At 42.9% G+C, this 14,303-nt stretch overlaps 1 protein-coding gene across 20 annotated transcripts in view; it reads right to left on the bottom strand.

The window, feature by feature from the left end:
- Nucleotides 1-12,950, bottom strand: part of celf2 (cugbp, Elav-like family member 2) — a 210,065-nt gene extending 197,115 nt beyond the window's left edge. For all 20 annotated transcript variants that reach the window (XM_032589660.1, XM_032589658.1, XM_032589657.1 and 17 more), the window contains exon 1: nt 11,853-12,950. In XM_032589660.1, the coding sequence (XP_032445551.1) occupies nt 11,853-12,244 (392 nt within the window). In that variant the 5' untranslated portion in view covers nt 12,245-12,950. The remainder of the gene's footprint in view (nt 1-11,852) is intronic.
- Between the last annotated feature and the right edge of the window lie 1,353 nt (nt 12,951-14,303).

Raw genomic sequence — 14,303 nt, forward strand, 5'->3', positions numbered from 1 at the left:
GAAATACATTTCTTAATGCGACTTAGTGATGCCCGGCAAATCAAAGACCATCAAGCGAATTAATGAGGGTGAGCGGCGAGCGCATTAAGAGTAGAGACGAAGCGTCTCCATAAACATAAACAGAGACAGAGGGACGGCTGGCAGTGCCAACGCTCAGCTCTCCTGCAGCACAATGCAGCCACTTTAATAGTGTCAACACACAAACACCTTCTCCTCTGCTGTGTCTCTGAAAGCCTTCTGCAGCAGCATTCCTTCGCTGATGAATAGAGCGCTGAAAGCGTCTAAAGAAGAAGAGGAGGCAAAACGGTGAGAGCGGAGGAAAAGGAAGAGAGGAGAAATATGAAACCTTCCTGGTTATTAAAAGCGTCTTACGAGGGCAGCGCTTCTGTCGTTAAGTAGTCTTTCAATTATTAACGAAGCCGCCGCTTTTATCCGCTGGCAGAACCGTTTCACTGATGGCCTCCTCGCCATTCCTGCATCCAAACACACACACACACACATACACACACACACCTGAGACAAACACATGAGGTGTTCAGCAGTGATTGTTGAGGGAGCAGGTCAGAGCTGAGAACGGCTCCATAAAACCAAACATTTCAGACCATCTGGGAGCTTTTCAGCAAGAACTGAGCCACCCGATCCCCGCGCTCAGAGAGCCGTCTCTGCTTCCTGCGTGGAGGAAGAGGCCTCTAGGGGGAGCTGCAGGTTGCGCCGGGGGCCGACCCGTTCGGGCCGATCCCCTCCCCTCAGCTGTCAAGTGCTTGTCAAGAATCAGCAATAAAGCAGAGCAGATAAGGAGAGATCGGAGATAGCTGGGATTGATTTGAGGGCAATAAGAGAGGAGCTTTTAGGATGTTATCCAGCCTCTGGTTGCTGCTCCAAATGTTCCCGGCCCCCGATGAGACGGGCTCATCGGACAGATTACCAGAACTAAAGCTGCTGGGGGAGAGATCCAAACACGGCGCTGTCAATCTGCAACCTGAGAGCAGAGCAGATTACTGCAGAGAAAGCAACGCCTCGTCTAGAAATCATCCAGGATGGAACTGGAACCGTAGAGATTTACCCAACTGGTGGTAAACTGACTGGTTTACTGGTTCTGCAATCACAACCAGTAAACCTGGTTCTGCTTGCAGAACATCCTGGCAGGTCCGGATTGGACCAGGAGGAGCAAGTCCTGGAATACCGGACACTTTCTACACAGCGCAGCAAAAATACAACATTTACCAAGAACCTCTGTAAAGTTTCCAGTGCAAATTAATTCACTAGAAATAACATAAAACTAAATGATTAGTCATTTTCCAGCTGCTTTAAGTTAGTTCTTCAGCTCCACTGGTGATTTCCCAGAATCCTTAGCAACATAAACAGAAAAACTGTTCATGAAAATTATTCACATTTTATATTCAGGAAAAGAAATGAGATTTACATCAATAAGCTGCACAAATTAAATGTATTTTCAAATTTATTGGTTTTTAATTATGTTTTATTGAACAAAGACTGGAGAAATTAACTATAACTAGTTACATTTATTTGGAAAAAAATTACTGCTAGGAGTATTTTTACAACTCTGTACTTTTTATTTTTACTTGAGTAATTTTATTATAAAGTATTTTTACTCTTACTTGAGTAAAATTTTCTTCCCACTCAAAAACAAAAATGTTTTAAACAAAACTTCACCAGACTCAGACACACACCTGCAGTTTTTGCTACGTTTTGTGTGAATTTATAATTTTTTACTTATATGCCTTATTGTCATTTTCGTCAACTTGACTTTATATTTTAATGATGTCATTTTTAAATGTTAAATTTGATCAGTTTGTATTTGAGTCGCCTTTTTACCAAATACTTTTTACTTGAGCATAGGTTTTGATCCTGGGGGGTTTTATGGTCATTAATTTAAATTTATCTTGACAACAACAAGTCACATCTCTAACATTGAGACATTTATGACGGTAAAAGCCGTTTGTTGGCCTGACCAGCCTGGTTCCAGCTGCCCTGCGGTTTGAGCCGGTCTCCAGCGGTCAGAGGATGTTGGACAGTGATCGGTGCTCATCCACCATGACTCTGAGTGTTTCCACTGCGGAGACGCTGCGCCGGGCGCCGGGGCGTGCCGACGAACGTCTCCTGGGACTCCTGTCCAATTACGACTCAAAATGAGCCGACGGAACGTGGAGATTGGACTGGAGCACAAAGGTGATGATGGAGGGAGGCGGAGGGGCTGGAGACGGGGAGCTAAGAGCCGCGGATACGAGAAGCACTCGACGTTAATGTGTCAGGGCGGTGGGGGACCCGCTGAGGACCGACTCCACCCTCAGGCCGCCATTAAGCAGCAAAAGGTTGTAATGATGTCGGGTCCGGCAGGCGCTGCAGCAGCAGGTTAACCGTGCATGACACCATTACCCTGATCCCATAACTAAGCTGAGAATTTCAGGTTGCAATACAAATTTCATCCTCATCACATGAAAAAGTGACAAATGGAGAGATTTCAGTAAAGGTTTTAATAGACGCCGTTGCTCCGAGGGATTTCATTTAAAATGTCATGTTTGGACGACTCCACTCTGAGAGCCATTAGGCAGAAACGTGTTCGTCTATAAAACAGCTCTTCTGTGTGTGATTGCCATTTAATAGCCGGCCATACGTTCACGCTTCAGTCTGGCTTTAATGTTGCAGAGAAGCAGGAGCCCAAAGGCCTGAAACATCCAAACGCCGCGCCGGGCAGCGCACAGGAAATGATGTCATTATGCTGGTGGTGAAGCTCAGCTGCACGTTCAGCATGTCTGACACCAGAAACAGCAGAGAGATTATCACAATATGTCTGATTTCACCAAACCTGATGGAAGGCAGAGAAAATATGACCTGAAGATATCAATAAGTTATATTTCATTTACAAAAACATGAGAAAACGTTTTGCATAATGTTTAGAAATAAAAAAGAAGCTGGAATCTGTCAGCAATTAGAGAGAAACTCTTTCCTTCATCAGTGGAGGTCAACATCAGTGGTCTAGTTAAAACCTTAAAGGTCGTAGGCTAGAAGTTTAAAGGTCATGGGCAGATCACAAATCAGAACCAGTCAGAAGTTCACAGACCTGAACCCAGCAGGAAAAGCACAAGACTCCACTGATGAAGGAAAATCAGCTGCAATGATGAAATGATTATTTTACCAAAACTACGACAAAAACCAAACAAGCTGCTGAAAACGAGCAGCAGGTCGGATTCTGATCAGATCATCAGGATTTCAATAAATGTTCACAAAGAAGAAACAAATATTAGCAACGTTTGTGTTGATGTTTGTCATCGAACTTTTCTTATTACACATAAATAATAAATATATGGGCATTCTGATGCAGACAGACTAGTGTAAATTTATTATGGCCAAACATTTTACATACCTGGATGAACATACCGCTGACGACATTCAACATATTCTGTATTGTTTAAAAATATTTTTATATTTTTACTTTCCTCTAAGGTCACTACTTTAATATATACAGTATATATATACACACACACACACATATATATATCCTCACAAAATGAATATGTTTAGTGTGTTAAAGAAAATAAAAAATAGATAAATAGAAATGTAAGCTAATTTGGCTAATTTAGCTCACATTTCTACCTGGAAGGTTTTTCTGCCATATTAATGTGACTGATATGATTTATCTCAGCTCTGATGCTTCCATTAGATTCATATTTATTCACATAAACATTCACATGTTCTCTACTTATTTCTTCTTTTCCTTTTAATACAGAGTTTTAGTCAGACATGATTCCAAAATAAGTTCTCAAATGTTTCCTCGGAGTGAAAAAAAACACAAAAGACATCCTGACATGAAAGCAATTTCATTTCAAAGATAGAGTTGTAGTACAAGATATGAGTATCAGTGGCAATCCAAAAATAACCTGCTATCAGGTAAATCCTCTCAACGACAAAGTGGCACAGACAAGTGCTCTTCTGCTTCCTGACACAAAGAAAACACGGCTGCAGCGGCAGAGAGCGAGGAACATGTTTAAAGTTTTTCTCTGCCAGTCAGCGGGGGCTTTCAGCGGCCCGTAACCACAGCAACAGCAACCCGCTCCGCATCAAACAGGAAAAACATGTCTTTGTTTAAAACAGATGCTTTTTACTGAGAAGGCAACATTTGGACAGAAGTGGTTCAAATTAGAATCAAACATCAGAAATTTATTAGAAAGATAAGATGATGTGTAGATGCTCCACCTTTAACTCAAAATCCAGCCTTTAGTTTCGTCTGTACAAAAATATCAAGTTAAGAAACAGTTTAGTTAAACGCTTTATAATCTGGTTTTGGTTTGGACCGTTTAAACGTCTCGATCTGATCTGAACACTTCAGATATAAGTTAGAGTTTAAATGTTTTCAGAGCAGAACTATCAACCAGCTCAAGTATTTGTGATCCGAGGTAAACTCCTTGAAATACGCTGGAATATTCCTTCATTCAGCAACGGATCATCTTAGTGCCGCTGTTCGATCATTGATCCAGATTTTAGTAACTAAGAGTTGAATCCAAGTGAGGTTTCAATATAATAACATAAAAGATAATAATTAGAGATGTTCTGCTGAAGTGGTTTGAACTTTCAAACAGAAAGTCGAGCTAAGCTAATCATTTTGTTCTTGGTTATGTGTCCATGGGTTTTCTTGTTTTTAAAAACTGGTTTGAAATAAATAAGTAAGCATTTCTACATGAGAACGCAGAAACAAGCTGCAGCTTTTACATCCTTATTTTGGCTGATGATTGTGAAGTTCCTGGAAATCCAACCAGAAATTGTGAAATGCTAAACAGTGAAAGAGAAGTTGATCATATTATGTAAAAGTGAAAGCAGAACCGACACCAAACGCTCAAATCCTGCATGTTTCCAGGTTTTACAGAAATAATGTCGCAGCTATAAAAAGATGGCCGACCTCTCAGGGTTACATCATGCTGTCGCACCGAGTCTCTGAAGAAATGTTTTTAGGATTATGAATTATTAGTGACGGTAGTATTTTATTTGTTGCCGGGGAAACGAGGCCTGATGAAGGTGAAGAAAGGTAGGAGAGAAGTCGTCGCTCTGGGTCTCTTGTTCATGTTGGCAAGTCGAGGAAAACATAAAACTCAAAACACCAAATACAGTCATGCTAAAAAGTAAGTACACCCCCTTCAACCTCCAGGTTTAGAAACCATCAAGTTCAAAAAGTCACAACGCTCGTTATTTATGGCAAAAATCAAAAACATCCCATTCTTCTATATTTGTGTACAGGCACTGTTAGCAGCAAAAACTTGGAATAGACTGATTCTGATGAAGTTTCCACAGGCCCACAGCCTCAGGCGTCCACCGCCGTGCTTCACAGCCGACATCAGGATGTTTTATGTTTCTGTCCAGAAGTTTTGATCGTCGTTCAAAACAGCTTAGAAACATAAACCTCATCTACAATAACTTATTTTAGATTCTTTTTTCCCCACAACAGACCAGGTGGTAGCCATGGCAACAGACAAAACCCTAATCTGTTGACCTCTACTCGACCATCACTGGTTATACTGGAACTCCTCCGCCTGATGCTTGAACCTTCAAAATCAGTCAATCAATCATTTCAGAAACAAGGCAGTTCAAAGATCTTTATATTATAAAACTAGATCACAGAAAACAACTGAAAGGAGGAAATTCAGCTGGAAACCATGAAACTGAAGGTTCATCCACTGGTTTCAGCTAAAACGTTTTAACTTTGGTCAGATAAAAGTTTCATCTCATCGTCTGTTTCCGGTTAAATCAGGAAGTCATGAGCTCAATGCAAAGCTTCCCATTGGTTCTGGTGGCAGCGCTCTAATCCACCTTAAACATGAAGCACGAACAGTAAAGCTGCAGCTAATGAAGGTGAAGAGCTCCGACTAAATTAACGTTAGTGGTTCTGGAAGAGAAAACAAGCAAACCTGATGGGAATAAATTAATCAAACATAAAATGCAACCTGAAGAGATTTTAGTTTTTTTTTGTTTTTTTTTTAACAGTAGTCGGAGATGTTTCCTCTGAGTTGTGGCGTGTGTAGAGCGCCCCCTGGCTGCAGTCTGCAGAGGTTTTCCTTCAGTCCAGACATTGGCCCAAAACAAAGATGGCCGATAAGGATCAGAAGGATAATCACCATTTCTGAAAGTAATAAAAGCTGAAATGGTCAGAAATATGGAAGGATTTCCAGTGAGAACTGAACAGAAAACGTTTGTTTCCCTCATGGATGAACTGTTTGTTTCTGTCCACTTCAGTTTAATCATGTTCAGCTTTCTGGATATTCTTGATCAAATCAGTGATCAATTAATTGAAAATTAAGTCAGTAAATTACTGAAAGTATAGCTGCTGGATCTCTGCATATTCACCAATTCCTGGATTTTTCTGAGGAACGTTTCTAAATTATTAATGGAAAATTTGGTTATTTGCAGATTTTTTTGTAGATTACATTTAAAATATTCCAAATAAAATGCAGCTTGGACCAATGCTAGCTGACCTGCTATTGGCTGCCATTTGAAAGCAGCCAATCAGAGCCGTTCATTTATCTTCTGTAGATGTGAGCTGCTAACTGAGCCAAAATGGCCTCCACTGTGTGTATTGATGCACATTCAGGTATGTTTGGTGTTTGAACTATTAATATAGGCAGTTATGAATGTTTTACAGGAAGATTTGAGCTATTAATAGTTTGAGGTTGTGGTTCCTAAATGACTTCAAATTCTGACAAAACTATTTTTCTATGTTCCTTAAATGCATCAGAACTGAAACGTTTCACACGTTTTAGCTTAACAACCAATCAGCAGCGCATTTTTCCTCTAATGTAAATATTTATTAGTTGTTGAATAATAAAATTAATTCAGGTTTTTTGTGTTAAAAAGGAAATCAGATCCAACCATTCTATCCTAAACTTAAAGATTATGACTGATTTAAGTTTTTGTATTATTTAAATAATAACTTTGATCATTTATGTGTTGCCCCCTGCTGCGCGTAACAAAGAATGCAGGTTTCACTTGAATTGTGGCTTCAAGAGAAGCTACTCTTTCTATCACGTCTTTGGTTCTTCTTCAGGTTTTAGTTCAGGTTCTGGACTTTCAGTTCCAACAGGAAAAGTTTTAATTGTCTAAAAGCAGATCTATGGAAGCAAGATCTTTGAAGAATTTAGCAACACTTCAGGATAAAGTTGTTGTTTCCAGAAAACTTAACCTGGTCTGCAGAAACAAGACGCTAACTTTAAGGTCAAACTGTGGGAAGGCAGAAAAAGACATGACTGTTTTTTCTGCTGATTGTGATTTTGTGTTTTAAACTAGAAGCTTGAGAACACGATCGGTTCTGCAGCGGCGGCTTAACGGGGGTTTCTCTGCACAACCAGCTGGGTCTGGAGAAAATCAGCTCAGTCTATTACATCACACAAATATTCCTGCTAGAAGGACTCCACCCTGCAGCGCTGTTCCACTTTCAGCAGCATGTGCATCTATTTAATGGAGAGCAATAAAAAAAGACACCAAGTCCAGGCTAACTCCTGCTCTGGCTGCCAGAACCCAACATGGAGGCGTTTCTACCTGGAACCTGTCAACTTCACTTCCTGTTCCCGCCTCGTCCTGCTCAGACGTAAACCCATCCCGGCTCCTTTCCTCAGACGTTTCTGTTTTTGATTCCCCCTTTCTTTCCTCTCTTTCGGGTCGCAGTCTGCATGGCAACACGTCCGTCACCCAGAGAGCGAGGCGGGCGCAGCGGAGCTCACAGGCCTCCCATAATTCATCAGCTGTCTGATGACGCTCATTTAGTTCAACATCTGAATCTTCAGAAAACGTTTCAGAGTGCAGGACGATTAAAAAACCTGCTTCGCACTGCAGAGGTTTTTATATTTAAGCAAATGAAAAGCAGTAGCATATGAGGAAGGTAAGGGTAGACAGCGATGAAGATGAGTTTGTGCGATTTGGCGCTGCTTGGCCTTGCTCTGACCTGTCGCCGTGACCCCTGCCAAACACTCACTACGATGTTCCAGCCCGTTTCTTTCTGGTTTTGGCTTCACTTCCAGCATCCATCACTCACACACACAAAGAAATATTCCCCCTCTTTTCTTTTTCCCTCTGACTTCCCTGGGCAAATCGCCAGGGTTTCGTTTCCTCTCCATCCTCATCCCGATCTCTCAACTCCATTTGGTCGCAAAGAAGAACGGATATTTTTAGTCAAACGAGATTCATTTTCCCACCTTTAGGTCAGATATGTGTGAAGATGATTGCAGTGAGGAGCTGAGAATAAAATAAAATGAGGAGGAAGAAATCTGCACTTGTGTCTGTTAATCCAAACGACATAAAGCGGTTGGTTGGTCGCTGGGGGAAACACTCAGGTTCAGAGCTGCTTCATGCAATACCTCTGAGAATCAGACTATAACAAAGTAAAGCACTAAAACACAGCCGGAGGGAGTGATTAGTGTGAACGTGTGTGTGTGTTTGCGTGTACAGCGGAGTGTGAGGGAGCCACGCTCCAGGCGGTGCATTATTAAACAGATTTGTCACTTTGGACTGGCGGCGTTAGGAGCGAGCGTCGAACCTCCAGTGGAAGATCCGGGGAGAAGGTAACGCTGGGAAATAACTGAAAATGAGATGGAGATGAAAAAAAACAACAAAAAAAACAGGTGGAAAAATAGTGATATAGAGAGAGGAGGGGGAAACAGTTACATTTCTGGAGGTTTTTCTACTTAGAAGAGGAAAGTCAGTGGGTCAAAGGTTATTAAAATGAATAAATAAATGGTCAAAATGTATAAATCATATGCAAACATGTGACCAACACCCCGGGGGGGGGGGGGGGCACTGATCATTTTAGACTGGCAAAAAAATGAAAGCAAATTATAGATCAATAGTGGAAAAGATAAATTTATATGAAATAATTGTAATGATGCTGCTGAGGGTGCAAAACTAAAAGCAGTACTTAGGAGGTTTTCTGCAAGATGAAAATGACATTAAAACATTTCAATCAATTAATAAATATTGAAATTAAAAGGGGGCATAAGAATTATTCTGTGAATAGACGGATTCTTTAAGTATAAATATTCATTAATGTCTAAAAAACTGTATGAAAAAATACAATTAATAAAAATGTTTAAATAAAATAAATTAAACTTTGCAGTGGGGGCCTTTGTGCCCGCGGCCCCCAGCAGGTGGGTACGGCACTGGGAGAGAGAGAAAGGGCAGAAACCACGCAGAGAAGACGACAATAAAAGCTGCAAACAGAGAAATCAAATGATGAAAACAGAAAAACAAAAATAAAAAAACAATTAACATCTTCACAAAAGATTAATTTTCACTAATCAACGCGACTCCGAGGGCAGCCATTAAACACAGTTTAAGGCCTGAATTAAAGCACTTAATGTTGACTTGTGTCCTCACTACACGAGCAACACCTTCACACACACACACCCCAACACACACACACCGCTGAGTGTGTTACAGTTGTGTCAGAAATCCCTGCGGCTGCTGACTGAGAAAAATACTGAAATAAATAAAAATGCAGCTTCTGCATCTGCAGCGACAGGAAACAACACTTGTTTTAGTCTGAAATAACATTAAAGAGACAGAAAATGTCCTCCATCTGTGTGTGTGTGGGGGGGGTGTGTGTGCGTGTGTGTGTGTGTGTATGTGTGATCTGAAAGCCTGTGGAGGGCAATCTCACTTTTGGAGGAAATCAAACCAGACTAACGCTGGAACAGGCAGCGAACGCAGAGAACGGGATGAGAACAAAGAGTCCGAGAACACAGAAATCTCTCACACACACGCACACCTCCCTACATGCACACCCCCACACACGCCAACACACACCCCCACACGCACGCTGCAGAATGGGAAACCTGCGAACGCAGCGCTGTGGCGGATGGGGAGTGAGTCAGCACAGACGGGAATATTTCTGTTCATTTACACCTGAAGCAGACGAGCTGAAACGCAGAAACCCTCCAGGATGCAGATCAGAAAATCTTCAAACAAATTTTACTTTTAAAATAATTTATCATTTGTATTTTAAGAAAATATTCCTGTAAGGACGGTTAGAGTTTTGGTGTCTGCGTTTCTTGTCTGAGCTGTGTGATCATCTCTGACTCCAGAGTTCAGAGGAGATCAGAACTCTTTTCTCCGTCAGGCCGCCCTGTCCGCCTCCGTCTCTCAGACGCTCAATGCCGGATTGTTCTTCCGCCTCAAAAGCTGCCCTGACGGCGAGCGACTAACGAACATGCCTCCCGTGTTGGACTGACGTCTACGGGCCGAACCCGGCGGCTGAGGAGGAGAAACGACTGAAGCTGTGGATGATTTGGGAATGAAACATGGAGGACGACATCGACCGGTTTATGATCAACCAAAAAAAACCGACAGAAATAGCTCCTCACATGACCGAACTTCATCATCATCCCAACCTGCGTCAAATTCTGATGCAGGCAGCGTCACCCGGGGCTAAAGGTGTGGAGGACACGCTGTCCTCGCCTCCCTGGACGGGAATCAAACTCCGCCAGGAGCAGCAGGAGATTTAAAGACGTTCGTCTGAAAATTCACTGATTTGAATCAAAATAAATTCAGATTTCACTGGAGCTGAACTAAAAACTGGCCCTGAGAATCCTGAGATAAACCTGGGACATGACACACACCCACACCCACACCCACACCCCCACAGCCGTGCTTTCATGGGGACTTTACGTTGACTTTCATCCAACATGGTGGGGTCAAAGTTCAAGCCCCAGCCGTGTGCACTGTCCATTCAGAGTGGAGCTGAAGGAGGGTGTGTGTGTGTGGGGGTGTGTGTGTGTGTGTAGGAATGTGGAGTTCATGTGCGCCTGCTTCTCCTGACTGAGGAAGATGAGCAGACACGCCCTGCTCATCTTCCTCCCGTCATGGCCGTCAGATAATGGGTTCCTGCGTTCCCGTCCTGATTCCTGCTGGATGCCACCATGTTGGCGTTCTGTTCCTGAGCGACGACCCGGCGCTGAGCGGCTCTTTATTAAAGCGCAGCGACTTCAGAGAGCAGCGGAGGGAAATGAGTCCGATCTGGACTCACACCGTCCCACCTGTTGACGCCTGAATCTGATTATCAATCAGGGATTATCAATCAGGGATTATCCAGGAGTTTGGGGTCAGATGTTTGGGAATGACATCACAACCTCCCTGTTCTTCCTTCAGACCCGTTTCTATTTTGGATTGGAGGATGATGATGGTGGGATGACAAAAGAGGAGAGGAAGCATTGAAGGAGTAATGGGAGGGTCTTTTGGGGTTCGTCTCTCTCCCCCCGCTGAGCGAGTCGGGAAATGACTTATTTATCAAACGGGTTGAAATATTCAGACGTCCGTTTTTAAATTCATGGGCCGAGATGCTTAATGACGGCGGCAGCTCCCTCACTTTGACTTTAATAGCTGTTTGACAGACATGTTTCACCTTTGACCTCATGCATTTCACAGAGGATCAGCTCTGTTCCAGGGTGTGTGTGTGTGTGTGTGTGTGTGTTGGACTAAACGCTGGAGATGAGATGTAATGTTGTTCAGCAGCAGCAGCCGCTGCGGCAGGCAGCCATGAGGAAATGTTTCAGGACAAATTCCTGGAGGGGCGGACTGTTTGTGGGAGCGCTGAGGGGGGGTGGGGCTGGGGGGGGGGGGCTCCTGTTCCCACTTTTAGGCTGAAATGGGAGAAGTTTGGGAATGATGGAGGTGAGGGTTAATGAGATGGACAGAGCGGAAAGCAGCGCAAACCGCGCGTAATTACGCAGCGCAGCCACGACCTCGCCGCCTGCGCCCCGCGTCCCACCCTTCATTCCTCGGAGCGCCGCGCCGCGCCTCCCCGCTGCTGCCGCGCGGCGCTCCGCGGCTGCGGTGTGGAGAGACTCCCGGCCGCTTACCTTAACACGTTCCAGCTTTTCAGAGGGTCCAGGTCTGAAATTATAGAAACCATGGTCGGCTGGCGGGGCTGGCAGCACCGGGAGAGGGCGGGAGGAGGAGCAGCAGAAAAACCACCGAAAGAAAAAAGAGGCGCAAAGGCTATAAAGTCCGTCTGCGAATGACAGAGAAGGAAGGGATGCGAACCGTCCTGGTTGTTCAGAGGGTGATGAGCGCTGTCACTGCTCTCTCTCTCCCTCCCTCTCTCTCTCTCTCTCTCTCTCTCTCTCTCCGCCCCCTCCTGATGCCAGCCTGCGTGCAGCAGCCGCGGCTCAGAGCTTCCTCTGCTCCGTCCTCCAGAAGCTGGCAGCCGCTGCAGGAAACGCAGCCATGCACTGCAGCCATGCAGCGGCATCAGAATGAAACCAGAAAACTGTTACTGTGCCGTTTGGTTTTCTGTTGCTTCGGTTTGGGTTCGCGCTATGACCGAGGAAACAAGCAGAGATCATCCGCTTCGTTCACTAATAAAATGTTCTCATTTCAAACTTCGTAGCCTAGTCCAATTGGTTTCACTACAAAATATGAAACTAAAATACATTTTTCGAGGAAAACTAGAACTCTGTTTAGTTTTTATAATGACCAACAGAGGCGGTTCTTGTGTGAACGGTGTCCTGGGCGGATAGCGGCCCCCCGTTTTGTTTCCAGATGAAGGTTTTAATAATCTCAGACTTTTCTTATTTCCTATTTTTCTTATTCTATTCTTATTTTCTTATGTTCCTGAGGAATAATTCAGTCTTTATTTGCTTTAGATCCCATAATAATATAAACAATAAAATGCTGATTTCTTTGTGCTTCATGAATCTGAAAATCAGTTGATAAATTTTTTCAGACTTGTAACTAAAGTTGACGAATTGAAAAAAAAAAAAACTACTACTACTATTGCAGTGGATGACCCCCTCACCATTGACTGAATATATATAAATGTGATAAATATGAATATCTTAAAAATGTCTCCACTTGAAAAATCTGAAATATTAACAATTTTATTATTAACAAACCGATTCCTGAAGCCAGGCGTATCGATATCGTCTCCAGATGACGCAAATGTTTGAATGTAAATGATTATTCTGCAGATTTATGGCAGCTCTTTCGATTGATGTGTTTTTATGATCATTTAGATAATATTTGGTTGCATTTTAATATGTTCACAGAATAAAGTTTTTAGAAATCATGACTCCAGCTAAACAAAAAGCTGATGGAAGATGAAACTTTGACATGAATTGATCAGGTTTTTCTTGTCGATATCAATCTCTAGTTCTCTTTAAAGTCTGATCAGCCAAATTGGATTTTTGTATTTGAAAAATTATAACACAAAAGCAAAAAAATGTTTTTGACCAACAGAATAAATCCATCCATCCATTAACTTTGTGTAATGTCTTGTTTTTATTAAACTCATAGAAGTGAATCTAACTGATGTATTTATGGACCTAAAATGTTGGAACTTCTCAGCATTTAATTAGGTGTAAAAAAAAAAAGATTTTTCAGTATCTGGGAAAAAAATCATCCAGCAGACTGATTGGTGCATCTCCAAATTAACATCCCACCTTCTGAAACTCATTTCCTCACTGCAAAGCAATTAAGGAATATTATATTTATTTCCTCAAACTTTTGCTGAGTGGAGCTGAAAATGACAGAAGTGTCAGAGTGACCACACTGAGCCGCGAGTCCTGCAAAATATCTCCGTGTCTGCAGAGCCGTCAGTGCTCACTTCCTGTCTGACACCGCCACATCCTGTTGATAACTGCCTTTCTTCCCTCTTTCCCTCTCTCTCCTCGACGTGGCAGCAGATGCATCATCTCTGCTGAAGAATGACAAGCAAACAGCCAAGTCCCACCTTCTCTCAGCTCCTCTCGTTTCTCTCTTTGGGGAAAGAGGAAAAGTGTCAGAGTCGAGTCTGTTTCTCATAATCGTCGGATTGTTGGAAAACTGCTGCAGTTTGTTGATCCACAATCTGAAGTTTATCAGTAAAAAATGATTTTTTTATGGAAACAATGAGCTCAGAGGCCATTTATGGGCCAGAAAAAGAGCTGAAAATTTGAGCTCAGCGTTGTTTGCTGAAGACGTAACAGTAATCCAACGCTGCAGCCCGGCGCTCAGCATCAGCAGCCATCCTGCACGGGCTTTAAATAGACCCGAATGGACATCTGCTTCACAGAGGAGGAGGAAGGCGATGGCTGACAGCATCTCTGACTCCTTCTCCTCTGTCTGTGCTCACACAGGAATTAAACGTGTACACACCCACAGATCAATGCGAACTCAGCTCTCATCTCTGCAGTTGTAATTTGTGTGTGATAATCTCAACGGCAGGCCTGTCGCTTCCGAGCTGGAGGTGTTGCTGCACACTTACAAGTTAGCGATGCATAAAAATGTCTGTGTGCATGGAAGAGCCGGCAGGTGAGAGCTCTAAGGGGAAG

Source organism: Xiphophorus hellerii, chromosome 17 (assembly GCF_003331165.1).
Source record: "Xiphophorus hellerii strain 12219 chromosome 17, Xiphophorus_hellerii-4.1, whole genome shotgun sequence".
NCBI classification, from domain to species: Eukaryota; Metazoa; Chordata; class Actinopteri; order Cyprinodontiformes; family Poeciliidae; genus Xiphophorus; species Xiphophorus hellerii.